This window comes from Peromyscus eremicus, chromosome 9 (genome assembly GCF_949786415.1).
Source record: "Peromyscus eremicus chromosome 9, PerEre_H2_v1, whole genome shotgun sequence".
NCBI classification, from domain to species: domain Eukaryota; kingdom Metazoa; phylum Chordata; class Mammalia; order Rodentia; family Cricetidae; genus Peromyscus; species Peromyscus eremicus.
Genome location: NC_081425.1, coordinates 51575144 through 51600652, shown reverse-complemented (window position 1 = coordinate 51600652; position 25509 = coordinate 51575144). Strand labels below are relative to the sequence as shown.

At 53.2% G+C, this 25509-nt stretch overlaps 2 protein-coding genes and 1 non-coding gene across 4 annotated transcripts; 2 read left to right on the top strand and 1 right to left on the bottom strand.

Moving 5' to 3' along the window:
• The first annotated feature begins 462 nt into the window (after nt 1-462).
• Nucleotides 463-569, top strand: LOC131920232 (U6 spliceosomal RNA). The gene has a single exon (XR_009381578.1). It is a non-coding gene; the product is annotated as a U6 spliceosomal RNA (small nuclear RNA).
• Nucleotides 570-2188: 1619 nt separating this feature from the next.
• Nucleotides 2189-4688, top strand: Nudt18 (nudix hydrolase 18). 2 transcript variants are annotated; one of them, XM_059274346.1, is made up of 3 exons: nt 2189-2489; nt 3302-3515; nt 3737-4688. In XM_059274346.1, exons 1-3 carry the CDS (start codon nt 2328-2330, stop codon nt 4330-4332), a joined length of 972 nt encoding a protein of 323 aa, XP_059130329.1. In that variant the 5' UTR covers nt 2189-2327; the 3' UTR covers nt 4333-4688. The 2 variants fall into 2 exon arrangements, with proteins under 2 accessions (XP_059130329.1, XP_059130330.1); XM_059274347.1 differs by lacking the exon at nt 2189-2489 and adding an exon at nt 2582-3192.
• A 4620-nt stretch (nt 4689-9308) lies between these two features.
• On the bottom strand, nt 9309-23707 carry Fhip2b (FHF complex subunit HOOK interacting protein 2B). The gene is made up of 17 exons (XM_059274344.1): nt 23600-23707; nt 18518-18596; nt 16106-16278; nt 14996-15100; nt 14781-14903; nt 13495-13737; nt 13221-13417; nt 12850-12958; nt 12549-12625; nt 12039-12228; nt 11294-11439; nt 11068-11196; nt 10852-10942; nt 10566-10709; nt 10086-10226; nt 9797-9897; nt 9309-9639 (listed from the first exon to the last, which is right to left on the bottom strand). Exons 1-17 carry the CDS (start codon nt 23642-23644, stop codon nt 9501-9503), a joined length of 2232 nt encoding a protein of 743 aa, XP_059130327.1. The 5' UTR covers nt 23645-23707; the 3' UTR covers nt 9309-9500.
• Nucleotides 23708-25509: the final 1802 nt, after the last annotated feature.

Below are 25509 nucleotides of genomic sequence, written 5' to 3'. Positions count from 1 at the left end.
CTTCCAGGCAGTTAGGCTGTCTGCTGTTTATCTTAGGACGCCTCTGCAGCAATCCCAGCCTGCCCAGACATGACCTCACCCTCTCCCAAATCATCCCTGGGAGGCAGAATGGAGTGTATGACCAGTGCTGCCTCCACTTCACAGATGGGAAAACTGAGGAACTGAAAGATCTAAACAAAGAGTGATGAGAGGAGAAGAGAGGAGAGGAGAGGAGGGGAGAAGGAGAGAGGAGAGGGGAGGAAGGGGAAGTAAAGGAGGAGAGAGCTTTAGCAAGTGGATCTGTACCCTGAGGCCTGATTTTGCCTCTCTGCCAATGACCATGGGAGGTTTTTCAATGGCCTCAAGCAAGCAGTGTTCAAGTGCCTCAAAATACTGTGGGCCACTAGGTGGGTCCCACCTCAGATAGAGGAGTCTCCAGGGAGTTTGCAATTGGCATCAGCATCAGGCAAAAAGGCTAGATGAGTGCTCGCTTCGGCAGCACATATACTAAAATTGGAACGATACAGAGAAGATTAGCATGGCCCCTGCGCAAGGATGACACGCAAATTCGTGAAGCGTTCCATATTTAAAAAAAAAAAAAAAAAAAAAAAGGCTAGATGACCGGTCCTGTGGGAGTGAAGTCCAAGGAGCATAGAAGTTTTTGTTTGTGGTGCTGAGTATCGAACCCAGGGCCTTATGCATGCTAGGTAAATTCTCTACCACTGAGCTACATTCCGCGGTTTCACAGGGGCTCTATGGGTTGGCCTTTGTGTAGCAACAAATGCTATGGCTTTGTCTGCCTAACTGGAGAATAGGTGGGCTGCCTGGTGACTGAGCTCAGACAGCCCACACAGCTCCTCCCAGGCCATCTTGGCTTCTCAACAACCAGGGACAAGGAGGGTTGTTACAGACCTACTCTACAGACGGGGAAATTGAGGCCACCCAGGGCACCGAGTGAGGCAGCCAGCAGTGGCTGGCTGGCTGGCTGGCTTCAACTCCAGAGCTCCGTCAGCACCACCAAGCCACTGTCCCCCAAAGGAGGTAGACAGAGCCAGCAGGAGGGAGCAGGAAAGGGAGCTAGGATGGGGTGAGGAGCCCAGACTTGGCCTGCTTTGTGGATTCCTCCCAGCTGGCCCTGCCTTCCTGTCCTGAGCCGAGGTTAAAGAAGCTCAGAGGAGGAAAGGTCAGGCTGGGAGAGAAACGGGAGCTGGCCAAAACAACCCACACCCTGTTCCCCATGGCCAGGCCCTGCATGCTGGGTAGGAGGGCACCACCCCTGCCCTCTGAGGATGCAGTCTGCAGCAGAAGCCTTGGAACTACATGGCAAATGCATTGAGCAGGGGGAATTTGATGAAGGCCGTCTCCAAGCTTTTTCATCCCCCAATCCCTTTCCTTCATCCCTAGTCTCGTTCCACCTTGACTATACCAGCCCTGTCCCATCTCTCCTCTGAGCCTTGTCAATCACTTCTTTTGCCCAAACCAATCCTTTAGCCTGTGATTTGCAGCTGACTTTTTAAATGTCTGTGTCCATCGATCTATACAGATCAGAATCTCCAAGGCAACGTTATGTCCCGTCCCGTCTCTCCCCCACCCCCACCCCCCCACTCCCGCCACACGACGTTCAGACCATTTTTGTTTGTTTGTTTTTTGTTTTTTGTTTTGAGACAGGGTTTCTCTGTGTAGTTGTGTGCCTTTCCTGGGTCTCGCTCTGTAGACCAGGCTGGCCTCAAACTCACAAAGATCCGCCTGGCCTCTGCCTCCCTGAGTGCTGGGATTAAAGGCGTGCGCCACCACCGCCCGGCCGTTCAGACCATTTTAACGATGTCAGAAAGTTATTTGGGGCCTATGGGTCTCCAGCACTTCTCTAGTTTGTCTATGATAAAAGCTGGACAGCGGGAGCTAACTGCGGAGCCTGGGCTTCCGTAGTGTCATGGGCCGAGTGACGCCACCGACCCTGGTCGCGGTGGTGTTCAGCAGCACCCTACAGGCAGGATGACATCACCGTCGGAACCCGCGCGGACGTGTGCGTGCTAGGTGAATTAGCTAAGAGCTGGGGGAGAGTGAGGAGTGAGCGACTAGCGGCTGAAACCCGGGAGAGGCGGGGGACAGAGGGAGGGTCCCCGGAGCCCCGCCCCCTCGGTAACCGCCGTGAGCTGGCCAATCCGGGCAGGCCGTGGTGACGCGCAGCCTATCAGCAGCCCGGTCTCTCGTGGAGGTTCCGCGTTAGCCTTGGCCCTCAAGGCAGGGGAGGGGGCGAGGGGCTCAGCCGCCCACCGCAGCTCTGGTCCCCGCCGCCTGCCTCCGGGGGTCTGGCAGGTCCCGGCTTGCCACCTCCCTGGAGAGACTTGATGGCCTCGGAAGGCCTGGCGGGGGCGCTGGCCACCGTGCTGGGGGGCAAGGGGTTGCTGGTGCAGAGCTGTGACTCGGAGCCGCCTGGCAAGCCGCTGTCGCCCGTGCGGCTGCGGAAGAATGTCTGCTACGTGGTGCTGGCCGTGTTCCTCAACGAGCAGGTGAGCGTCCGGCCGCCGGCCTTCAGCTGGTCTCGGGAGCGCGCCGCCAGCCCTGGTGGGAACAGGCGAGCCAACGGCCGCTGCCTGTGCGTGGCGCTTCCCAGTGTTGCAAAGCACTCTGACACTAGCCGCTGAGCGGAGATCGTCCTTGTAGACTGTAACACAGAGGGAAAAGCCGAGGCCCCGGGGCGGTTTGTCTCATCCACTAGACCTCGCCTCCACTAGGAGAGGCCTGTAGTAATACCGCCTTCCTTACCAGGTGCCTGGCGTCCTGGGGGGTTTCCTAGACTCTCCCGGCTCCACGGATAGTAATGGGGAGCTTACAGGCAGGCATCTGACCCCCTGGGAGTTCTTTTTTTGTGATCATCTCTGTACAAGTCAACGTAAAAACATCCTGGCCGAGTAGGGGTAGGTGGTATGGGGGCGGAGCTGAGTTTCAAAGCTTAGACCCTAGAGTAGGGACCCACACAAGCTGTAAGTCCTAAGAGGAAGGGAGCAACACGGTGGCGTAGATAGGAGTCAGTATTGGAGTGGTGACAACCTTCAGGATAGGGCCTCCTTGGAGCAACGCCCAGGGACCTCAGCCCTTTCCTACAACAGAGATCCCTCTGAATCCAAAGTTGAGCTACAGCAAAGAGGAGGCGGCCACGGCGGCACTCAACCACACCAGGGTCCGGCTCCCGAGGATCCAGCATCTTTGAAGGTGTCTACCAAGAAGGGAACTTTGGGCCACCATCCAGCTAGGGGGCTGCTTTTCTGAAGCCCCACCACTGGCTGGGTAGGAGTGAAGAGTGTTTTGTTTCCCCTCGCAGGATGAGGTGTTGATGATCCAGGAAGCCAAGAGAGAGTGCCGGGGAACCTGGTACCTCCCTGCAGGGAGAATGGAAGCTGGGGAGACCATCGTGGAGGCGATGCAGCGGGAGGTGAAGGAGGAGGCTGGGCTGCTCTGTGAACCAGTGACACTGCTGTCTGTGGAGGAGAGGGGTGCCTCCTGGATCCGTTTTGTATTCCTTGCTCGACCCACAGGTACAGCCCATCCGGTGGCATTCGAGCACTTTCTCAGTTTGTCCTCCTGAGCCAGCCATACTGTGGCTTCTGCAAATTGCCATTGACCTATTACAGTCTAAGAGCTTGGGTGGGGGTGGGGGGCGTCTTCCCCCTGGAATGCTTGGGTGGCCATTTACTCTCTCGGACTCAACACTTTTCCTATTGACGGACCCTCTCCTCTTCCTCCAAATCTGCCCTAGGTGGAGTTCTCAAGACTTCCAAGGATGCAGATGCTGAGTCCCTACAGGCTGCCTGGTACCCACGGGTCTCTCTGCCCGCTCCACTTAGAGCCTATGACGTTCTGCACTTGGTGGAGCTGGGTGCCAAATTCTGCCAACAAGCCATGCACCCTCTCATTCTGCCTCAGGAGCTTCCCTGCAGTGTGGTCTGCCAGCGGCTGGTGGCCACCTTTACAACAGTCCAGGCAGTATGGGTGTTGGTGGGCACAGTGGGGACACCTCACCTGCCCATCACTGCCTGTGGCTTCACCCCGATGGAGCAAAGGGGTGGCATCAAGGTGGCCACCCTGCGGCTGCTACAGGAGTGTCTGACTATGCACAATTTGGCAGTGGAGACCAAGGGGTTGCTTGGACTGCAACACCTGGGCAAAGACCACATGGATGGTATCTGCCTGAATGTGCTAGTGACGGTGGCTTTTCGGAACCCGGGAATCCAAGATGAGCCCCCAAAGATTCGGGGCGAGAACTACTTTTGGTGGAAGATATTAGAGGAAGACTTGCAAAAGCAGCTTCTACACAGACTGGAGGGATCTTCTGTCATCCCCCTGAGCAGATAGAGAGGTGCACTAGTGACAGGAGCTGAGCAGCCACCCTCCCTCTGTGGGCAGGAAAGAGGGGGCACTCTGAGATCTCATTGCACTGTGTGCAGGGACCCCACACACTGAGCCCAAAGGGAGAGTGCCTTGAATCCAGTACTCAAAGGTTTCCGTTGTTCTCAGGGTACACAGTGCTTCTCTTAAGATGGTGAGAGGCTTTTTGAACCCCAAATGGCAGCATCTTATTTCCTTGTCCACTTTGGTAAAAGCCGCATGTTAATTCATCCAAGCCCTTAGGAACGTGGAGAGGGATGGGACACGGGGGACTCGTCCCTCAGGGCAGAGTCCTCATTGCTGAGTAAAGAGATGTTGCTTAACTTGCCTTCTTGCCTAAATGTCTGTGTGGGGATGCTGTGGGGCCACTGTTCTCCCCCCCACAGCCACCCAGGTCTTTCCTCATGATGTATACACTGATGTTATGCAGGGGTGTAGGGCTTCTAGGATAGGCAGGACTGTTCACTGAAGCCTCAACCCACCCAGGCTCTCTTTAGCTTTTCTGTCCTGCTGGGGTGGATGTGGGACTTTGAAGTGACCACACCCCTAATAAAAACACAGCTCAGACCTGTCCAGGTGTTGGAACAGTTTGGGCTGGTGAAACTGCATGTGGGACAAGAGCTGAGAATGACATCTTGGTCTCTCAGCCCAAGTTTCTTTCTCTTTGAGCTTCTGGGCTCTGAGCTGTATCCATGTGCTCTCTGGCTTTTTAGTTTTGTTTTTGTTTTTTTGTTTTGTTTTGCTTGTTTTTTGTTTTTGTTTTTTTCTTTTCAAGACAAGGTTTCTCTGTTTAGCCTTGGCTGTTCTGGAACTCACTTTGCAGACCAGGATGGCCTCGAACTCAGAGAGATCCATTTGCCTCTGCCCCCTGAGTGCTGGGATTTAAAAGTTTGCACAACCACCATCTGGTGACTTTTTAGTTTTGTTCAAGCGCTTTCCTCAGTTCATGTAGCCCAGGCTAGCCTCAAGAACTCTTATAATGTAGCTGGTGATGACCTTGAATTTTTGATGATGCTACTTCTGCAGAACTCAAGCACTTTACCAACTGAGTTACATTCCCAAGCCATAACAGGATTTTGTTTTCTTGAGATAGAATCCGCCCATGTAGATCAGGCTAGCCTCACATTTGTTGCCTCTGATTCTTGAGTCCTGGGAATACAGATGTGCTTCAGCATGCCAGTGCCAACCATTATTTTGTTGTTGTTATTATTATTGTTGTTATTATATTTGATGAAAACTTTGGGGCTGCAGAGATGGTTCAGCTCAGCAGTTAAGAGCATGTACTGCTCTCTTTTTTTTTTTTTTTTGGTTTTTCGAGACAGGGTTTCTCTGTGTAGCTTTGCGCCTTTCCTGGGACTCACGTGGTAGTCCAGGCTGGCCTCGAACTCACAGAGATCCGCCTGGCTCTGCCTCCCGAGTGCTGGGATTAAAGGCTGTACTGCTCTCTTGCAGAGGCCCTGAGTTCAGTTCCCAGTTCTTACACTGAATGGCTCATAACCACCTATAACTCCAGCTCCAGGCCATCCAACACCCTCTCTGGCCTTTGTGGACACTGCAACTCAATGTGCACATACCCCTCCACAGATATACATAACTAAAAATAAAAATTTAAATAAAAACCCAAAGCAACGGAAGCAAAGGGAATGTATTGTGTTGCTAATCACCAGAGATCCACCCGCCTCTGCCTCTGTTGGGATCAAAGGTGTGCACCACCACTGCCCAGCTGGTAGCGCATGCCTTTAATCCCAACATTCAGGAGGCTCTCTGAGTTCGAGGCCAGCCTGGTCTATATAGCAACTTCCAGATCAGCCAGGACTACTTAGAGAGACCTTGTCTCAAAAAAACAAGAAAAATGATAGTCTTTTCTGTTTTTTATTTTTGTAGTGCTGTGGGTTGAACCTAAGGTCTCACACATGCTAGGTAAGCAGGCTACCTAATGGTCCCGACTAGAAGCAAAACCCTTTTATTCAGTCCAAGACTACTCCTCCAGTTTCTACACACACAGAGAGCAGGGCAGTGACATTCACTCCCACTATTGAGCCTGGTAATTTTCAATCCTGGGTACACATCACCATCACCCAGAAAGCTCTCAGACAATGCTGTCCACCCACTATACTGACTAAGCTGCTGAAGCCAGTTGGGCGCTGGCATTTTTATCTGTGTATGGGCACACATGCGTGCCCATGTGCAGAAGCCAGTGGAGGATGCTGGGAGTCCTGCTCTATCGATTTCCACCTTACTCCCTCGAGACAGGGGTCTCTCACTGAACCTGGAGCGAGGCCCCGGTAAGCCTCTTGTCTTCTTCACCCACAGAGCTGGGGCTCCAGATGTGTGTGCAGCCCTACCTCACTTTTTCACCTGGGTGCCGGGAACTCAAATTCATGTCTTTGTGACCAGTTTCTCTCACCCACTGAGCCATCTCCCCAGCTTGGCACTGGTACCTCAAAAAGACACCCAGCACAGTGGCTCTCAACCTTCCTCATGCTGCGACCCTTTAATACACTTCCTCCTGCTGTGGTGACCCCCAACCATAAAATTATTTTCATTGCTACTTCATAACTGTAATTTTGCTACTGTTATGAATCGTAATGTAAACACCTATTTTCTGATGGTCTTAGGTGACCTCTGTGAAAGGGTCGTTCAATCTCCAAAGGGGTCTTGACCCACAAGGTAAGAACCACTTGCCTAGATTTACTCTCTAAAGAGTACTTTAAGATTTCTTTTTAATTAATGTGTGTGTGTCTCTGCGTGTGAGTATGTGCACTCGAGTGCAGGTGCCTTCCAAGTCTCCAGACGCCAGAGCCCCTGGAGCTGGAGTCAAAGGCTGTGAAAGCTGCCTAACGTTGGTGCCAGGAACCAAATTTCGGTCCTCTGCAAGAGCAGTGTGCGTTCTTAGCTGTTAACCCACCCCTCCAGGTGATTTTACGAGGCTCCACTGGATCCCTGCCGAAGACCTGCTTCTCTAGTCTGATTGCCTGACCTGGTACTCTTGATGACTCAGAACACCCATTCCCAGACCTTTTTTTTTTTTTTTTTCTTAAAGCTGGGAGTTGAACATCATGGTACACACCTGTAACTCCAGCACTCAAGAGGATGCGGCCAAAGGATTGCTGTCCAGTTCAAAGCCAGCCTGAGAGCATGACCCTTTCTCAAAAAAATCCAACCCACCAAACTAACATAAAAAGCAGTGTTAAGGATTGAACCCAAGGGCCTTAGGCATGCCAAATAAGCACTTTTTGTTGTTGAGACAGGGTTTCTCTGTGTAGCCCTGACTGTCCTGGACCTCGCCCTGAAGACCAGGCTGGCCTCAGAGATCTGCCTGCCTCTGCCTCCCAAGTGCTGGGATCAAAGGTGTTCGCCACCACCACCACCACCGGGCTAAATAAGCACTCTTATCTCTGAACTATCCCTTCAGATCCTCTCTCCAAACCCCGTTTTCATCAGTCCCAACTGTGACTGATGTGGTCATACAGCACACAGCCATACACAAGATGAGGCTTGTGCAAGCCCTACCACTGCCTGATGACTCTTGCTGGAAGGCTCAGACGGAGGTGAACCGAACTGAAACAACGTTGCTCAGCCAAGAGTCACTTCCGGGCTGGTCCTGGGGAGTATCAAATTTGCAATGTCAGAACTCACTACCTATCACCTCTCTCTCCTCCAGTGCTGGAAAAGGAATTGAGTTTGTCTCCCTTGGGTGAAAGATGGACTCAGAGAGAGGCAGAAAAGCTCCGGGAAGAAGCCAAGCAGACTGAGGAACATCGTGTCCACACAAATCACACTGTTTATTGCTGTGCTGTGTGAAGACACCATGCAAATGCCAAAGTGCATTATTGCCCGGACCCTCGAACGGTAAGAATCTCAAGAGTGTAGACCCACTCCACCAAGAGCTACTCCCACACCAGCACCCATGTACATCGACACACACACAGCTCGTACACACAGGAGCGCATGATGTTCTTCGGAGCAGCAGACAAGTCCTCCCCCGCTGGGAGGAATTCGGGAGAGGTAGAGGTCATTGAGTTTCCTCCTCTTTCATGTCACCTCCTGGCAACCCGTGCCCGGCTTCGAGAGGCAGCATGGGCAGGAAAAGGAAGCAAAAGGGGCCCTGGCCTGCTCCTCCTTGCCCAGGAGCGAAGCCAACGACTGCAGGCCTGTTGTGAGGTAATGCCTGGCACCGCCCGTGTGTTCTTGCAGGTTGAGACAGATTCAGGCCGGGTGGGGTGGCAGCCCCAGCCATGAAGGACACACGAAGAACAATACCAGAGCTATCTGCTTGTGTCTCAGCCCCTCCTCACTAGGCCTCAGGGGTCTGGGGTTAGGGGTACCCTATCCCCTCTGTACCTTGAGTGCCTGTGCTCCCCAGGAGTGCATTTCACTGGGATCCCCGGGTACTGGGCAGGATTCAGAGGACAAGACCCACCACCCCTGGTCAATGACCTCTCTGCCCAGGTGTTGCGGACTTGCTAAGACGGGTTCAGAAGGCGCCAGAGAGGAACCAGCTGGAGCTGGAGCCTGGCACCCAGCTCCCAGGCCCTCGCCTGCCCTGGCTGCAGCTGCGCCAAGGCTCTTGTTAGCAGCTGCCCCCGCCTGGGCGCGGAGCATGCTTTGGGCATCTGCCATGAGGCAGTTGGAAATTTTGCAACCGTCTCCAGGAGGGCAGAGCAGGAAGAGGGGGCTTCCCCACAGTCCCCCTCTCTGTCTCCTTCACTACTGTTCACACCAAGGAAGCCATGAAGAAGCCTGCCGAGTCTCAGCAGCTTCCATGATAACCAATGTGACAGACAGGGTTCTTGGCCCTATCTCTCCGGACTGGATTTCTAGCAAGCCTCAAAGGCAGCAGTTCATTTCCCTTGCCCCTAGAGGTGTCTCATGTTGTGGCCCTGGTCACAGTATAGCAGGGATAGGGTCTAGATGCTCAATGGCCATCCTCCAGCGGCCCCAAGAACACCACTGCCTTAGAAGCCAGCTCCGTGACACCACCCTGAAACCTGAGCTCACATGGTCAACAAGTGAGGTCTCCCGCAGCTGAAGTCCCCAGTCTGGAGGACAGCGTGGCAGCATGGCCAGGCAGGAAGCCGCCCCGTGGGCAGAAGTACAGGCAGGCGTCTTCCCCCGCCCATCATGCTCCTGGCTCAGACTTGCCCTTCCGGGGGTGGAGAGAAGTTCAGGTGAGGACCATGTGGGGGAAACTTGACAAACGCAATGGCGGCCAGCTCCTTGCAGAATTCCTCAAGCACTACCACGCCCTGGAGTAGGGTCTGATGTTCCAGACTGAGGAGAGACAGTGGCGGGTAGGGGAAGATGGTATGGCTGGGAGTCAGCAGGTGTGCCTACGGCACGACAGCCCACGTCCACAAGGCTTGACCCAGGACAGACTCCTCAGTGCCGCCTTCCCAATCCTGGGCACCCATTTCCCTGGTCTACTTACTGCTCTCCGGGAATCTGGCCCATCAGTTGCTTGCGCACCAGGAGCAGTTTGCCCGGAAACTGGGGTACCCTCTGAATTCTTTGCATTAAGTCCCCGATCACCTAGAGTCGGGAAAGGACTCAGGTGAGAACTGACCGTGTCCCACAGCTGCCCCTGGCTCCACCATTCCATAGGAGGTGAGAGATGGGATCGGGAAGCCTGCGCTTTTCCTGGCCCTGGTACGGGTGCCTACTTCTCCATTCCCGCCCCTTGCCCTGCTCGGTCCCTCCCGTCACACCCTCATCCTTACCCTGACAAGCACAGCGAACAGGCTCCTGCAGCCAGGGGCCAGGCTGATGTAGGGATCCAGGAGGTACTCATGGATATGGGGGTGGGGGAACAGGGCAAGCCGGGACAGGACTGAGGTCACTTGTAGGTTCAGGCTGTATGGCTGTAGGGAACAAGATGGACAATCCTGGATGTTGGCAAGGGGTGGTGAGCATTTTTGTACTCCCCAAGCAAGGCGCCTGGCTGGTGTGAATGTGTGCGGGGGTGGGAGACTCACGTGATACGTGTATGTCATGGATTCCCTGGGGCTGAGGGCCAGAGCATGTTAGGGCGTGTGGAGAACAGGCGAGACAGGGCTTCCCGCCTGGGGAAAGGTAAAGGGGCTGTGGAGCTGAGGAACCAAAGAGGGGTCCACCCTGGTCACCGGCCCCTACTCTCCTGAAAGACACCAGGCCCAGCGTGGAGCTCTCCTAGGCATATAAATAGTCTTTGTGGCGGCTACCTGATCCAAAATCCGGGCCATGCGATCAAAGAGCACTTGGAGGAAGCGACCCTCAAAGAAGGGCCTTTCGGGTTCGTGAGAGTCCAGGGGCGCTGGGCCCCGGGGCCAGCCCCAGGGGGCTACACGGGAGCTGCACTCCTGGAACTGAAGCAGAGGGGAGAGAGAGTCGAAGGAGTAGGCCCAGAAAGGCCTAGTTGAGGGACCCCGTAAAAACGGTGTGGGGTCGGGGATGTATCAGGACGTGGGAGAGCCTAGAAGAGGAGGGAGCCACAGGACCTTCACTCACCAGGCCATAGGCATCGTGCACGTAGGTGTCATATCCGTTCTCCTCCAGGAAGGCTGATGTCTTGGCTTCCTCAGGGACCAGGCAAAGGAAGCTAAGAGACAGGGGCCTAGGTGTGGAGGCGCCTCCCCAGGTGTCCCCCGGCTCTCTCTGCCGTTCGCAGGACCCCAGTGACAGAAGCGAATTCAGGCGACTCCAGTTGCCTAACCTCCTCCCCACCTGTTGACGATCTCCGTCACCGCTGTTCTGCCGTCCGAACTGGTGGCAGGAGCCGAGGGAGGCTTTGTGGAGGGCTGAAGGCCAGAATCAAGGAAGCCATCGGTGAAGTAGGGGTCTTCCTCCAGATCTCTGCAGGCGGGGAGACGAGCATGCACCAATGAACAGCTGGATGAGTGGTGTGCACCCACCCACCCTCCCTCCCTCCCTCCTTCCCTGTTTCACTTACAGGGTGTCCTCATAGTTCTCAGGCTCTGGTGAGCCCCGGGCCACATACAGGCGGCCCTCAAGGTTTTGCAGGACCAGACTGCGGATGACTCGTTCATGGGGCTTCTGCAGCAGCTCCTCAAACAGCCTCAAAGTGGCAATGCTGATCTAGAGTGAGAGAATGCAGCAGGGGACCCTCCTGTCACCCTTTTGGCTTCTCTTTCACGACAGGGTTTCTCTGTGTAGCCCTAGCTATCCTGGAACTTGCTCTGTAGCCCAGGCTGGACTCAGAGATCCACCTGCCTCTGCCTCCCGAGGGCTGGGATTAAAGGCGTGCGCCACCACCGCTGCCCTCCTCCTGGTTTCTCAATGCCTGAGAACCAATGCCAGACAAAGTCCTCTAAGGCAGGGGTCACCTCCCTTGTTGGTCAGAGGCTAGAGGAAGTGTTCCATTTCTCGTTTGATGTGCCAATTCAGGCAAACCCATAGGCTTCTCTGTGCCTCCATGTCTGTATTAGAAAACACGGGACTACTTCAAAGTGCTCAGGTCTCCAAAAAAGCTGAATGAATAGAAAAGCAATTGGCAAAACAGACAGAAAACGGTGACCAAGACAGCATGGCTGCACGTCATAAACTGCCCCTGCTTTGGCTTGAGGGAGGCCTGAGGCTGAGCTACCTGGAGCAGGCAGGAGAAAGCCAGGAGAGAACCCTCTGGAAGCCCCACGGTGGCTGTGGAGCAAGCTGGGATGAAGGCCCTTCTGCTTTACCTCGTCGGAGAGATGGTCACAGTGCATGATGAGGTGTGTGCCCAGAGTATGGGGGCTGTCCTCTGTGGCTGCAGGCTGCTGGTCAGTGCCCAAGAGGAAGGTCACGGCCTCCTGAAGCAGTGCGGGGGAGCGCAGCTGCCGCAGCAAGGCAGTCAACAGGGCAGTGGACGTCAGGATGGTCTGCTCGGATCTGCAGGGAGAGGGGGAGAGCAGAGGAGGGTGCGTGCGTGCGTGCGTGCGTGCGTGCGTGAATGGGTGTGTGGCAGTGCAGAACCTTTCTTGTTCTCCTTCCTTTATAGCCTGGCAAATCTCTAGCTACCTCCCCATCCCTCGTGAGGTCCTAGAGTTGGGGTGGGAGGCTGCTCTCCAGCCCCCGGGGCTTAGAGCCATGTGCATGTCAGACCCGGCAAGTATCAACAGGTAGTCCCCTGGCCTTTGTTCTGGGAAGAGGCCTGGTGGGGTGGGCCAGACACCGACCACGGCCAAGGGACTGGACAGACAGACACTTACACATGCAGGAGCTGGGGCTGCAGGGTCTCTACAAACAGCTTCTCGGCCACAGCTTTCGCCAAGGCATCTGCAACCACCTAGGAGCCAGAGAGTATGTCTTCTACATTCACACCCCATCACATTCATTCCTAAAAAATCACGGTGTCTTCACACAGCCCCAAATGTGTCAGAGGAGCCTGGCTAACCCAGGGCCAAGCTGGCCTCTGGCCCCAAGTCACCGTGCATCAGCTCTACTCCATCACTGAGATGAGACACCTAAGGGAGCCAGCACAGAACCCAGGTCACACCCGCCCCTGCTCACCGCGTGTGCCTCTGTGATAAGGTGGTCGCAGTAATCAAACCAGCCCAAGAAGGCAGCCAGGGCCTCCTTGCCGGGGAAAGAGGCCTCATCAGATGGGGCACTGGGTAACCTAACAGAAACAGAAGCAGGAGTCTCTGGCAGATGAACACAAAGCTTCCAGGCCTTCCTGAAGGACATCCGGGAGCTGCTCTCCCTTCCATCTAGAACCTCTGCTGTGCTCAGATTGCAGAAGTGAGGCTTCTGGGAGGCTGGGAAGGGCCCTAGGGACTGGCTCTCCCACCCAGGAGAAGGTTGCTAGCAAGGCTGCCTACTCTGTGTAACTACCAGCCCCTGAAGGTATATTTCCCAGTCTCCCCAGGCCGGGGACCCACCTCCAGCTGATGCCCTCTAAAGTGGCAATGTCCGCCGGGTCAAGGAAGGCAGGCATGGACCGGTACAGTTGGCAGAGGTGCTCGGCTATCACCACACAACAGGAAGTGCTTTGTATCAGGTAGGTGGCGGCTGCTGGCGAGGCCACGCTTACCAGCAGCAATACATTCTCCCGTGCCTTCAGGGCCACCCGACTCTTCTAGGGGATGGGGAGATGATGTTTGAGACAGGAGTTCTCCTCCCCCCTCCCTCCCCCTGCCATCTCTGCGGCCAGACCTTGCTCTTGCACAGCCCAAGCAGGGAGGTGATGAGATTGCTCTCCCCAGGCCCATTGTCTGGCCCCTCAGTCTCAGCAGGCAGGTGGCTGCTCAAGGCTGGGACACCACAGTGCTCCCTATCCAGGCCAGGGTCCCTGCCGGGAGCGTCACTACGGGGACAGTCCTTGTCCCTGGAGCCAGTCATGTCTTCAGGCAGAGCTGCAGGTTCTCTGGATGTCTTCTTGCCTATGATTTTTTTACCCTGCAAAGAAGGGTGGGGTGAGGCCAAGGTCAGAGAGAGCACTCCATCCCACAGGGTGCTTCCTTGAGAGTGCAGGGTAAGAGCCAGGTGTGGTGGAGCACTGCTGTAATCTTAGAAGGCAGAGGGAAGAGGATCACAAGTTCAAGGCCGGCCTGGGCTACACAGTCTGCTATGTGTCTTGCCAGGCATCATGTAGTACATACTGTAATTCCAGAACTTGGGAGGCTGAGGCAGGAGGACTGTGAGATTGGGCCAAACCTGGGATGTATATATAGAGAAAGCCTGTCTCAAAAAAGCCAACCAAAATAGGAGCCAACCAGATGGCTCATTTAGTAAAGGCATTTGCTACAGGAGGCTTGGGGACCTCAGTACAATCCCTAGACCCAGACCCGTGTTAAAGTGGAAGAACCGACTCCACAGTTTCACTCTGACCTAAACGCACGCGCACAGAGGTCAAGACGAGCTGGGGATGTGGCTCAGCTGGTATAGTGCTTGCCTAGAACATGTGAAGCCCTAGGTTCTATCCTCACTACCCCATAAACTGGACACAGTGGTATATGCCCATAACAATACTAGTGAGATAGAGGCAGCGGGGTCAGAAGTTCAAGGTCATCCTTGACTACTACACAGTGAGTCTGAAGTCAGCATTGGCTGTATGAGACACCACCACCATCACCACCACCACCACCTCAGCCAAAAAAAAAAAAAAAAAAGTTAAAAATGCAACAAAAAAATGCAGAGTGGGGGCTGGAGAGATGGCTCAGAGGTTAAGAGCACCGACTGCTCTTCCAGAGGTCCTGAGTTCAATTCCCAGCACCCACATGGTGGCTCACAACCATCTATAATGAGATCTGGCACCCTCTTCTGTATACATAATAAATAAATAAATCTTTAAAAAAAATTGCAGAGTGGGTTTAAAAAAAAAAAAAAACAACTGAGCTTCATCCTTGAGTACTTGTGAGCACCATCCTCTCCTGCTTCCTCAGCAGGGACGGGAGGGCTTGCCTCTGCACCACACCCTGTTCCCCCACAAAAGCACTTACTTCCAGAATATAGGCGAGCAGCTCTGGATCCTGCTGGATCTTAGAGCAGAGGACACTGGTGAACTGAACTTCTTCCTTTTCCGTCAGGGATCCAGGGCCTGCCCCACCCAGTCGGAGAAGTTTCTAAAGGAAGAATGGGGGAGAAACCCAGAAGAGTGGGGTGTTGGGAGAAGGAGGCCGTATGCCCAGACAGCCCACGTCTCCTTGGTCCTCACCTGCACAGGCCTGTGGACACTCAGATAGTGTAGCAGTGGGTGCTGGACCTGGGCCAGGACCTTGCTGAAGAACTGGAACACTTGCTGTCGCATGCCTGGAGGGTACTGAGACAGAGCACACTGTCAGAGGTGAGGCTTCAGCCACCAGCCTGAAATACTCCTCTCCGGAGGGCCACAGGATTCCATGCCTCCCGAGTCATGGCTCAGAGGCCTTCTTCTCTGGGAGGCCTCGTCCACACAGTGTGTAAAGCAGTCCTTCCCTTTACCTCCCCAACTCCCTTTCCTAAATTGTTCCTTTCATGATTGGGTCATTATTGAACCCAGTACAGCTGGTCCTCCATCCATATCCACTGGTTTTGTACGTATGGGTTCAATCAGCCTCAGATCAAAAATATTCAAAACATGTACAGACCTTTTTCTTATTACCTAATTATTGTAGCATCACGAGTTTCATAGTACTTACATTTATTAATTATAAGCCATCTAGAGATGATTGAAAGGCACAGAAGAGTGTGTATGTTAACTACAGTCATCCCTAGGTATCTGTCATCTACCACCCTATCCATCATCTCTCTCTATCCATGGCTCTTTCTGAACCCTATTTAAAATTTTATTTTATTTATTTACTTATTTATGTGCGTATGCACTCATACACATATGCCACGTTGCACACGGGGAGGTCAGGGACAATGTGCAGCTCTCTCCCACCATGTGGATCCCAGCAACTGAATTCAAGTCGTGAGGCTTGGCAGCAACTGCCTTTACCCACAGAGCCATCTTGCTGGCCCCCAGATCCCGTTTTATATAAAGGACTTGAACAGCCACAGATTCTGGATCTGAGAGGAGGGGTGGCGGGGTCCTAGGACCAATCCTCTGGGATAACAAGGGCCCACTGTGTGTGACTATCCTGTCCCTCAATTCCCAGCACCCAGAATCTAGAACAGACTCCACAAAGTAGCAGGTCCCTCTCTAATGGGTGATGGGCTGGGCTACTCCAAGTAACACAGCCACAGTACTTGCTCCATCAAGGCAGAGAAGCATAGACAGAAGAGCATGGAATAAGGGTTTGCCTGGGGTAGAAATTTCCAGACGCCCCAGGAGCATACCCACCTCCGCTTTGCCCAGAGTGCACAGGGTCTCCAGGATCTTGTGCTGTAGCAAGTATTCCAGACAGGGTCCGGCCTCACCAGAGGATACCTGCTGCCTCTCTTCATACACCAGGATATCCAGCATTTGCTTTAGCCGCCAGGGGATATCTGTTTTCTTGGCTGGGGTGTTTTCGTCTAATCAAGAGTCAAGACACAAGGGTAGGCGACATAAAGAGAGACCCTCTCACACCAAGCCCAGAAGGAAGTCATACCTGAAATGGGCTGAGGGCCACCATGGAAGTTTACAGCTGATACTTGTGTATTTTATTTATTTATTTATTTATTTATTTATTTATTTATTTATTTATTTATTTATTGGTTTTTTTTTTTTTTTGGTTTTTCGAGACAGGGTTTCTCTGTGTAGCTTTGCGCCTTTCCTGGAACTCACTTGGTAGTCCAGGCTGGCCTCGAACTCACAGAGATCCGCCTGGCTCTGCCTCCCAAGTGCTGGGATTAAAGGCGTGCGCCACCACCGCCCGGCTACTTGTGTATTTTAAAAAGACAAAAGCTGTAGGGATAAGGCCCAGGACACAGCCTGCTGACTGACAGTGTGTGTTTGCCCAGTGTGTCACTGCGGGTGTACCAAAGTGAGAACAGGGACCCCTCATGGGCCCCCAGGAGGACATGGGTCCACAGGGGATGTTCTGAGAGCTGCCTATCTAGTCCAGGCTTAAGTGAGCAGCTATGGAGTCTGTCCTGTGATTGTCCGGGCTGTATTTCAGCAGCTTCCTTCCTAGCGTCTCCTAGGGCCTGCTCTTATCCCTTTTCCATTCAGGGAAGTCAGAGGAAAACAGACAACCTGCCAGGCAGGAGTCTGCGGCTGCACCTGGCACCCCGTAGAGAGAGCTTTCCAAGTGGCCCTGGAGCACCCCCTAGCTTTCCTTTAAGGCATAAGCTGTTAAGCAAGGAGCTTGCTTCACCCTCTCCCTATAACTCTGGTCTAGAGCCCACTCTGGAAATTAAGGGCCCAGCTGCACAGAAAGACCCAGGTGAGTCGGGAAACTCAGCTTTGGGGTGGCCTTGGTGACACAGGCTTGTGATCTCAGCTTCTCAGGAGGCTGGGGAGGCAGAAGTGTTGACAGTTCAAGACCTGCCTGGGCTACAGAGTGAGTTTGAGGCCAGCTTAGACAATTGAGTGAGCTCTTGTTTCAAAATAACAAGTAAAAAAGGCTGAGGGATGTAGCTCAGTGGGGGACGGGGGTGGGGAGGGCTGCCCTGGGTTCAACCAGTCCCCAATACGGAGAGAGACGTACAGCATATGACTTTTAGTCTAAAAGAATGGCTCCCAACTGGGAAGAAATTCCCCCACCCCAAACATTCGTCAGTGTCTAGAGACATGTATGGTTGTCACAGTTGAGAGAGAGGCCAGACAGCACAGTTATTCCCCCTTCAACACAAACAGTCCAGTCTCGGCATCCACTGTGCCAAGACGAAGGGGGCCTGATCTAAACAGTCCTCCAAGGCTCCCCCAAAGTGCTCAAAGGCCATTTGAATTCCATGGGCTGGCTCACAATGGAAAGAAAGCCTCCAGGAAAGTCATAGGCCCAGACACGGTCTGAACTCGGGGAGGTGGAAAACTAGGGATACAGGACTAGTTACCCGGCAACCAGGCTTATTGACTACAAAGCAGCCAATCAGATTCTGATCCTCACTGAGTCATTATGGTGGGTTAATGCATGAATGCTTTGGCCCTCGGAGACGTCAGCTAGGAGAAAAGGGGACCCAGGCATGTGCCACACCTTAGCTTTCCTACTTGGACTTCTTAGGGTGGCCAAGGCAAAATAATTTACTGAACATCTTTCTCCTCTCCCCGACCCTCTCTCCAAGACAAGGTCTCATGTATCCCAGTGTGACCTTGAACTTCTGACCCTCTTGCTTCCATCTCTTAAGCACTTGATTACAGGCATGCACCATCACTTGGTTTATGCACTGAGGACTGAACACAGGTCTCTGCGCTAGGCAAGCACTCTACCAACTAAGCTACACCCAAGCCCCGTTGCATTTCCTCTAATCAACAGTCCCAGTGACAAGCACTTGGGACTGAAGGCCTAGGGACTGTATCCAGCTGGAAACTAAAGCAAATGGGGCCACCTTTACCATGCAGTCAGGCCAGTGAGGTCCCCAACCTTCTTGTCCTCACTCATTACTCACACAACTCCTCTCCCAAAAGTCTGAGTGGTGCCAACAATTTAACCATGAAGACAGGCAGTGGCTAGGGCTCTGGGTCTTGCTCCCATCCGTCTGTCTCCTTGGGTTGGCCCAGAGATGTCCTGTTGTCCAGGACCCTGCCGTCACCTTCCTAAGACACCTGTGGTCACTCTGCCCACTCTCCCCAGCTCCTCCCGGGTCCCAGGCTGGGGAGCAGAAGGCATACCTGTGCTCTCGATATAGTAGTGTGTGATGCCCTTCCAATGCTCCACGAAGGCCTGCAGCAGGTCAATGCTGGGCTCCCGCTGCAGACAGAGTAGACATGGTCTTTGTGGGAGTGCCAACCAAGGCCCCACTAGCACCGGCACTCAAGGGACCAGAAGCCCACGTGCCTGTTCAGTGCCCAGTTGGGTGAGTTCTAGGTCCTAGAGAAAGCGTTCTGTGGCCAGCTTTTCAAAGGGAAGGGTCATTCATTTCTCCAGCACACAGCATCATCGTCCCCCCAGAGGACTCTCTCTCTCCCACATGTCCCCATCCCACAGGCTCTGTCCCCAAGAAGTAAGCATGCCGAAGGAGGAACAGACAGAAGTACTTCTGCACAATCCAAACCCCACACATACTACAACAGAGAGACTGCCAACCACACAGGGCACCTGACAAGAAAGAGGATGGGAACGGCACACACATGGGGAGAGCTTTCGGGCCCTGCCGGAGTCTAACGGCCTATGTCCAAGGCCATGGCAGGCTCTGTTCAGACGGTGAACACTTCTACACTCTACAAAGGAGATGCTTTATTTATGGAGTGCTTCCGTCTTCTGTGCCAGGCCAAGGTCTGCACCCCTAACTCCTGCCCACCTCTTCTCATCACCCTGGAGACTTCTCACACTGCTCTCTGCAAGCCCCTCAGCTCCCCCTCCCCAAAAGTATTCTCTTCCTCTAGGCACTCCAGCTGAAACTGGCCTTGAACTGAGGGTGAGTAATTGTCCTGAAAGCATCCTCTTTCCCGGTACAGTAAACATTCACAGGCAGAGAACGAGAGCCCTGATTAATCCATCCACGGCATACCCCTACACCTAAGGCTCAGGGAACACCGAAGAAGAGGGGTGGGAAGATGGGAAGAGCCAGAGGACCAGGACATCTGCTGCCAGATAATGTCTTCTATAGGACAGGGAAGCTGCGCCCAGGAAATCCCAACGGTATGGTCACCTAATCAAGACCTGAACAATGACAACATCAGTTGGCATGCCAACACAGATGCGGGGGAAAGTTCAAAAGGTCCCACCCCCAGATAAAGAGCTGCAGACAGTTAATGGCAGCCCCGTGTGTGTGTGTGTGTGTGTGTGTGTGTGTGTGTGTGTGTGTGTGACAATAATAACCAAAGAAGAGGTCGTGAATGTGAGAGGGGGTGGGAGCATAGGAAAAGTTGGTGGGGGGAGGGTAAGGGGTAGAAATGATCTAAATACAGTATTTTTATGAAATGCAGAAAAAATTATTTTTTTTTTAAAAAAAGGAAAAAATTGTTAACAGGACAGAAATGTATCAACAGTCCCTACCCTGGGTGTTTATTTCCTTTAGGTCTCTCTCTGCCCAGGCCACAAAGGCAGCAAGTCCTGGGGTCCATCATTCCTTTACACTTGTCTAGCCCTAAGACTCCACAGTGAGGTCAGTGAAGGACCAGGCATGTCCGGAGCAGGACATCCTCTACAGTCATTCATTTGGTACACATCTTGTGAGTGCCTCCTAGGTGCCGGGTGCCATGCTCCATGCCACAAGCATCTAATGATAGCTCGGCCTCCAGTAAACGTGCTGCCACCAAGAAAAGACTATAAAGTGGAAAGGGACCTCTTAAAGGGAGTCACCTCTAGGGGCTAGAGATGGCTCAGCAAAGAGCATTTGCGGCTCTTCAGGAGGACATGGGTTCGGTTCCCAGCACCACCTCAGATGCTTCCCAAATGTCTGTAACTCCAGCACCAGGGGATCCAACATCCTCTTCTAGTTTCCACAGGAACCCACACACATGTGATATAGATAGGCATATATACAACGTAAAAATAATAAATCCTTTGTGTGTGTGGGGGGGGGTTCAAGACAGGGTTTCTCTGTGTAGCACTGGCTGTCTTGGAACTTGCTCTGTAAACCAGGCTGGCCTCGAACTCACAGACATCTGCCTGCCTCCCAAGTGCTGGGATTAAAGGTGTACGCTGCTGCCGCCGCCGCCACCACCACCAGGCAAAAACAGTACATCTTTAGAGGGGCCACTAACAGGTTCCTTTCAAGATCCTGCCAAAGAATTAAAAACTCCAAGGGGATCAAATTTCAGCTGCGCAAGGAAGATGTTCCTAGCAGAAAAAATTGGGCAGAGTGCAGCAGGGGAAAGGGTGTATGTGGCGTGTGGGTCGCCCGGGGCCAAGCCAAGAAGGCTGTTCTGGGTTTTGTTGTTGTTGCTGTTGTTGTTTTTTAAGGCAGCAAGGTCAGTGCCACCTCCAGAGGAATGTTTTGGAAAGATCTATCTGGCAGTGTCAGGCAAAAGAGGAGACAAAGGCAGGAAGGTATTTAGCTGGCCAGGGCAAAGCGGGTGGGGGGGTGGGGGGAGGCGCATGACACAGGACCCACATGGGACCAGTCAGAGACTTTGAGGCACTCCCCGCCCTCCATCCAGGCAGCAGACTCTTTCAAAATTAGTAGTTGCAAGGTGTGATGGCAACATGCCTCTAAGCCCAGCACTCAGGAGGCAGAGGCAGGATCTCTGTGAGTTCAAGGTCAGCCTGGTCTACAAAGCAAGTTCCAGGACAGTGAGAACTATAAAGAGGGATCCTGTCTCAAAAAACACTAAAATAAATTAGATGTGGGGTCAGTGAGTCTTCCAGAAAGGCACTGCCCAGTCCTTCAAGACACTCCACCCCAGACGGTAAGACGGCTCATGTTAAAGACCTTACTGCTGAGTTTGAGTCCCAGGACCTCTGACCTCCGCATGCCTGCTTGTGGCACACCCCCAAACACATATATACTAAAGAAATGCAATAATAAGATACCCCATCCACAAGGAGTGACCTGACTCATCACACTCTTACATGTAACACTGAGTCAGGTTCTGATAGACTGTGAGCTTCCCAGCGGCCAGGGCTGGTTTTTATCTGTAAACCCCAGAAGGGTTTTTACCAACTCTTAGGAAGCTCCTGAAGACACTTCTGTTATACTTTCTTGTCCTGGAAGGTCCTTGGAGCCTTGGCCAGCACCCCAATGACCTCACAGTTTCTGTGACAGGGTCTCCTCTAGCCTCAAATTTCATCTATGAGTTCCAAAATCCTTGGGCCAAACTTCATGGAAAAAAAAAGGGGGGGGAATTCACATAAGAACAGGAGACCCAGGGAAGGCAGGGCAGCCATCAAAACCTGGTGGACAAAAGAAACAGGGCCCAAATCTCTACCTGAATCTACTACTAGATACCAGACCAAAGAAACGCTAAAAGATAGCAGTATTTTTAGAAAGAGCCATGAAGGCTTCTATTCTGTTCTGCCAGGAGGGGGCAGAAAGAAGAAGCACTCTGAGTGGATCATAATGACTTGGTGGTCCCACCTGAGGGAAAACCTACCCCCACCCCCACTAGGGGGTGGAACTGAACAGAGGGAGTCCTGTGTGGTATAAATCACACTTCCAGGACAATGGTCTATATGATGCACACTGCAGGTCACCTGCCTAAAAATACCTCCCTCCACTCTGCATCTTCAGCCCCTGGTGCTCAGCTTTTTGCATTCAGAGTGTAAGGATCAAGGAAGTTTAGGACTGTCCACCCTTCCAACCCTCCTTGTAAATCGAGCTGTGTCCAGAAGTATCAATTAGTTTATTAGATCACGTTCTAAAAGGACAGTTGTTTTTACTTGGGACAGGAAGGAGAAGAAAGGGTCATTTTGGAAACTCTCCCTCTTGGGGTACCCTAGACCCTGGTCCTCAGGACAGAGCAGGACGGGGGTGCTGGGGAAGGTAGATTACAGATGTGTCTCCCTCTCCCCTACCAGTTTTTCTAAGGCTGAGCCAGTTTTTAATAACAGTAATAGCCGGGCGGTGGTGGTGCACACCTTTAATCCCAGCACTTGGGAAGCAGAAGCAGAGGCAGGTAGATCTTTGTGTGTTCGAGCCCAGCCTGGTCTAAAGATCAATTCCAGGACAGCCAGGACAACATAGAGAAACCTTGTCTCAAACACACACACACACACACACACACACACACACAAATAGCAGTAAATGCTCTGACTGGGGAGGAGGTGCAGAGAACGAAGGGGAGTCAAACCCAAAAGTGTTTCTCTAGAGACAATTTGATAGACTAAACATATCAATTAGAGGGTGTTCTTATATAATGAGAAAAAAAATAATTAACTTTCCAGATAGTTTCTTGCAAGGCTGCTGAATGAAGTGATCCACACACAGTGGGCTGTCAGGGACCTGCACTCCCAGAAAATGGCCCAAACACAAACCGACAGTTGTAAAAAACAAAAACAAAACACCCTTCCATGCAAGTCCCTCAGGCAGGCTGACCTTCCCTAACTCAAAAGTCAGCTGCGACCAGTGGCCTGAGATTAAGTGTCTTGCAGAGGGCTGCTTCCGGGATCCCGGGACCACCTGCCCCTGCAACGCTCTCTATCACCTTCCTGGGGACTTAGTCACTCAGGGCCCCAACTCCCATGCCCTGGCTGAGCAAGAGGGAGCTCAGTGCACGAACTCCTGGTCGCGGGAGTTCACCTAAGAGGGGAAGGGGAAGGCTGTTTTCAGTCCCAGGTGAGGAGGAATGGAGGAGCGACAGGAATGAGGAAGGAGGCTGACAGGGGCTGGGGAGGGGGCGAGGGGCAGATCCGGGAGGAATGGGCTGGTGACAAGGGAGCGTCTGGGGAGAGCAGAGTTAGAAAGCTAGCAGTAGCTCTCGGGCGCAGGAAACGTAACAAGAAGCACTGCGGAGAGAGGGCAGGATCAGAGGAGCGGGGCGCAGGGAGCATAACAGGAAGCAGCGCGGAGGCAGGATCAAGGGATCCGTCCTCAGAACCAGGGGAGCGTGGCTCAGGATCACAAGAGCCGAGAGCATAGGATCACGAGAGCGGGGAGCAAGATCGAGGGAGCCGGTCGGTCGGTCTGGAGAGAATCCCGGAGCTAAGTGCTCCTGGGCGGCCGGGAGTATAGACACGACCCGGAGACAGAGGCCCGGAAGCAGCGTCGGGGCCCGGGGAGGGGCCGTGCCCAAGAAGCCCGCAGCCACCCGCCCCCCCCCGCCCCCCCGGCCCGCGCCCTCCCCTCCGGTCCGCCCCAGGCTCGGGCTCACCGCCCCCACGGCCTCCTGCAGCAGTGCCCCGAGCCGGCTCAGCATGATGGCGACCCGGCCCGGCCCGGCTGGCGGCCCGGCTCCGGGTGGCGGTGCGGCGGTGGCGGAGGAGGCGGCCCAGCGGGCGGGCGGGAGGCGGGACCCGGCCCTGGAACCCCGCCCCTGCCGGAGGGCTGGGGGCGCTCTGAGCGTCCGGCTGGCTAGGTCGTCTGGGAGCCCGCCAGGGAGGGCGCCCTGGGGAGCTGGTGACTGCTAGTGACCTGACCTTTCAAGGCCCCTTGGAGTGACACCCAGAGAGACTTCTCTTTTCTCATGCATCCCCCACAGCCCTGCCTAAAACAGTCGCCCTGGCCACACATGGCTGTGAAGCGTTTAAAATGTCCAGGTCCTGTGTCAAGGACACTCCAGAAGGTGAAGACATGGGGCGGGGAGGGGGGGGGGGGACGGACAAAGATGAGAGCGCCCCTATTGATATTGATGACGCGTTTAAATGTAACCAGTTAGGAATACTGGGTTAGTCTATGGCTAATATTACTTTCACCTGTTGTTTAGTTCTTTTTCAAAGGTGGTTATCGGAAAAGACGTTCGATATGGTATGCAGTCCGATTAAGAGTCCCAACGGAACTCACAGAGATCCACCTGCCTCTGCCTCCCGAGTGCTGGGATTAAAGGCATGTGCTGTGAGTTCGAGGCCAGCCTGGTCTACAAAAGGAGTTCCAGGAAAGGCGCAAAGCTACACAGAGAAACCCTGTCTCAAAAAACCAAACCAACCCAAACCAACCAACCAAACAAACAAACAAACAAAACAAAAACAAAAACAAAAAAGAATCCCAACCGAATCCGACTCTTTTTTTTTGTTTTGTTTTGTTTTTCGAGACAGGGCTTCTCTGTGTAGCTTTGCGCCTTTCCTGGAACTCACTTGGTAGCCCAGCCTGGCCTCGAACTCACAGAGATCCACCTGGCTCTGCCTCCCGAGTGCTGGAATTAAAGGCGTGCGCCGCCACCACCGCCCAGCTGGAATCTGATTCTTTATATCCCTACAATGGAGGGAGAGAAGATAACAAGCCCTGAATTTTGGCACACCTGTAATCAATCCCAGCCCTCGGCAGTATCTAGAGTTCAAGGACAGCCTAGGCTAGATAGTCAGAGCCTGTGCCACACACACACACACACACACACACACACACACACACACGAGGGGAGGGGATGGAGGTGTGAAAAGTTTAAAACAAAACAAACAAACAAACAAACAAACAAAAAAACCAAGGGCTGCATAAGGCCCTTGGTTCAAACCCCAGTGCCAAATAAATAAATAAATAAGCAAACAAATAAATAAATGCCAGGCATGGTAACGTTAAGCCTATAATCTCAGCCCTCAGGAGGCTAAAACACAAATAATGGTGCGCTTTGGCATAGCCTGGGCTGCACAGTAAATTCCAGGCCAGCCTCAGAAACAGTGAGACCTCAAAAACAAAGAATTGGTCATGTAAATTGGGCTTGGTGTCATGTGCCTTTGATCCCAACACCCAAGAGGCAGAGGCAGGCAGATCTCTATGAGCTCAAAGCCACCCGCTAAGGCTACATAGTGAGACCCTGAATCAAAAAAAAACAGCTCTGTGTGTGTGTGTGTGTGTGTGTGTGTGTGTGTGTGTGTGTGTGTGTGTTAATGAAGACACTCAGCACTCAGAAGGCAGAAATAGGTGGATCTCTGATTTCTAGGCCAGCCAAGTCTACAAAGAGTTCCAGGACAGCCAGGGCTACACAGAGAAACCCTGTCTCAAAAAAACAAAACAACAACAACAACAAAACCAAAAAACTCAAAAGTAGAATTGTCATATTTAAAAAAAATTATCAAACCATCTTCGTTGCCCATTGATCCCATAATTAACTGTAAAGTCAACTCCTGGTTC

Bases quoted from the DNA above. Each gene is read 5' to 3' on its own strand.
- Nudt18 (XM_059274346.1), top strand. From the start codon at position 2,328: ATGGCCTCGGAAGGCCTGGCGGGGGCGCTGGCCACCGTGCTGGGGGGC. The intron at 2,490-3,301 runs GTGAGCGTCCGG...TTCCCCTCGCAG, and splicing joins CCGTGTTCCTCAACGAGCAG to GATGAGGTGTTGATGATCCA. The intron at 3,516-3,736 runs GTACAGCCCATC...AATCTGCCCTAG, and splicing joins ATTCCTTGCTCGACCCACAG to GTGGAGTTCTCAAGACTTCC.
- Fhip2b (XM_059274344.1), bottom strand. From the start codon at position 23,644: ATGCTGAGCCGGCTCGGGGCACTGCTGCAGGAGGCCGTGGGGGCG. The intron at 15,101-16,105 runs GTGGGTATGCTC...GCTCTGTCTCAG, and splicing joins GCACTCTGGGCAAAGCGGAG to TACCCTCCAGGCATGCGACA. The intron at 9,898-10,085 runs GTAAGGATGAGG...TCCCGACTCTAG, and splicing joins TGTTCGCTGTGCTTGTCAGG to GTGATCGGGGACTTAATGCA.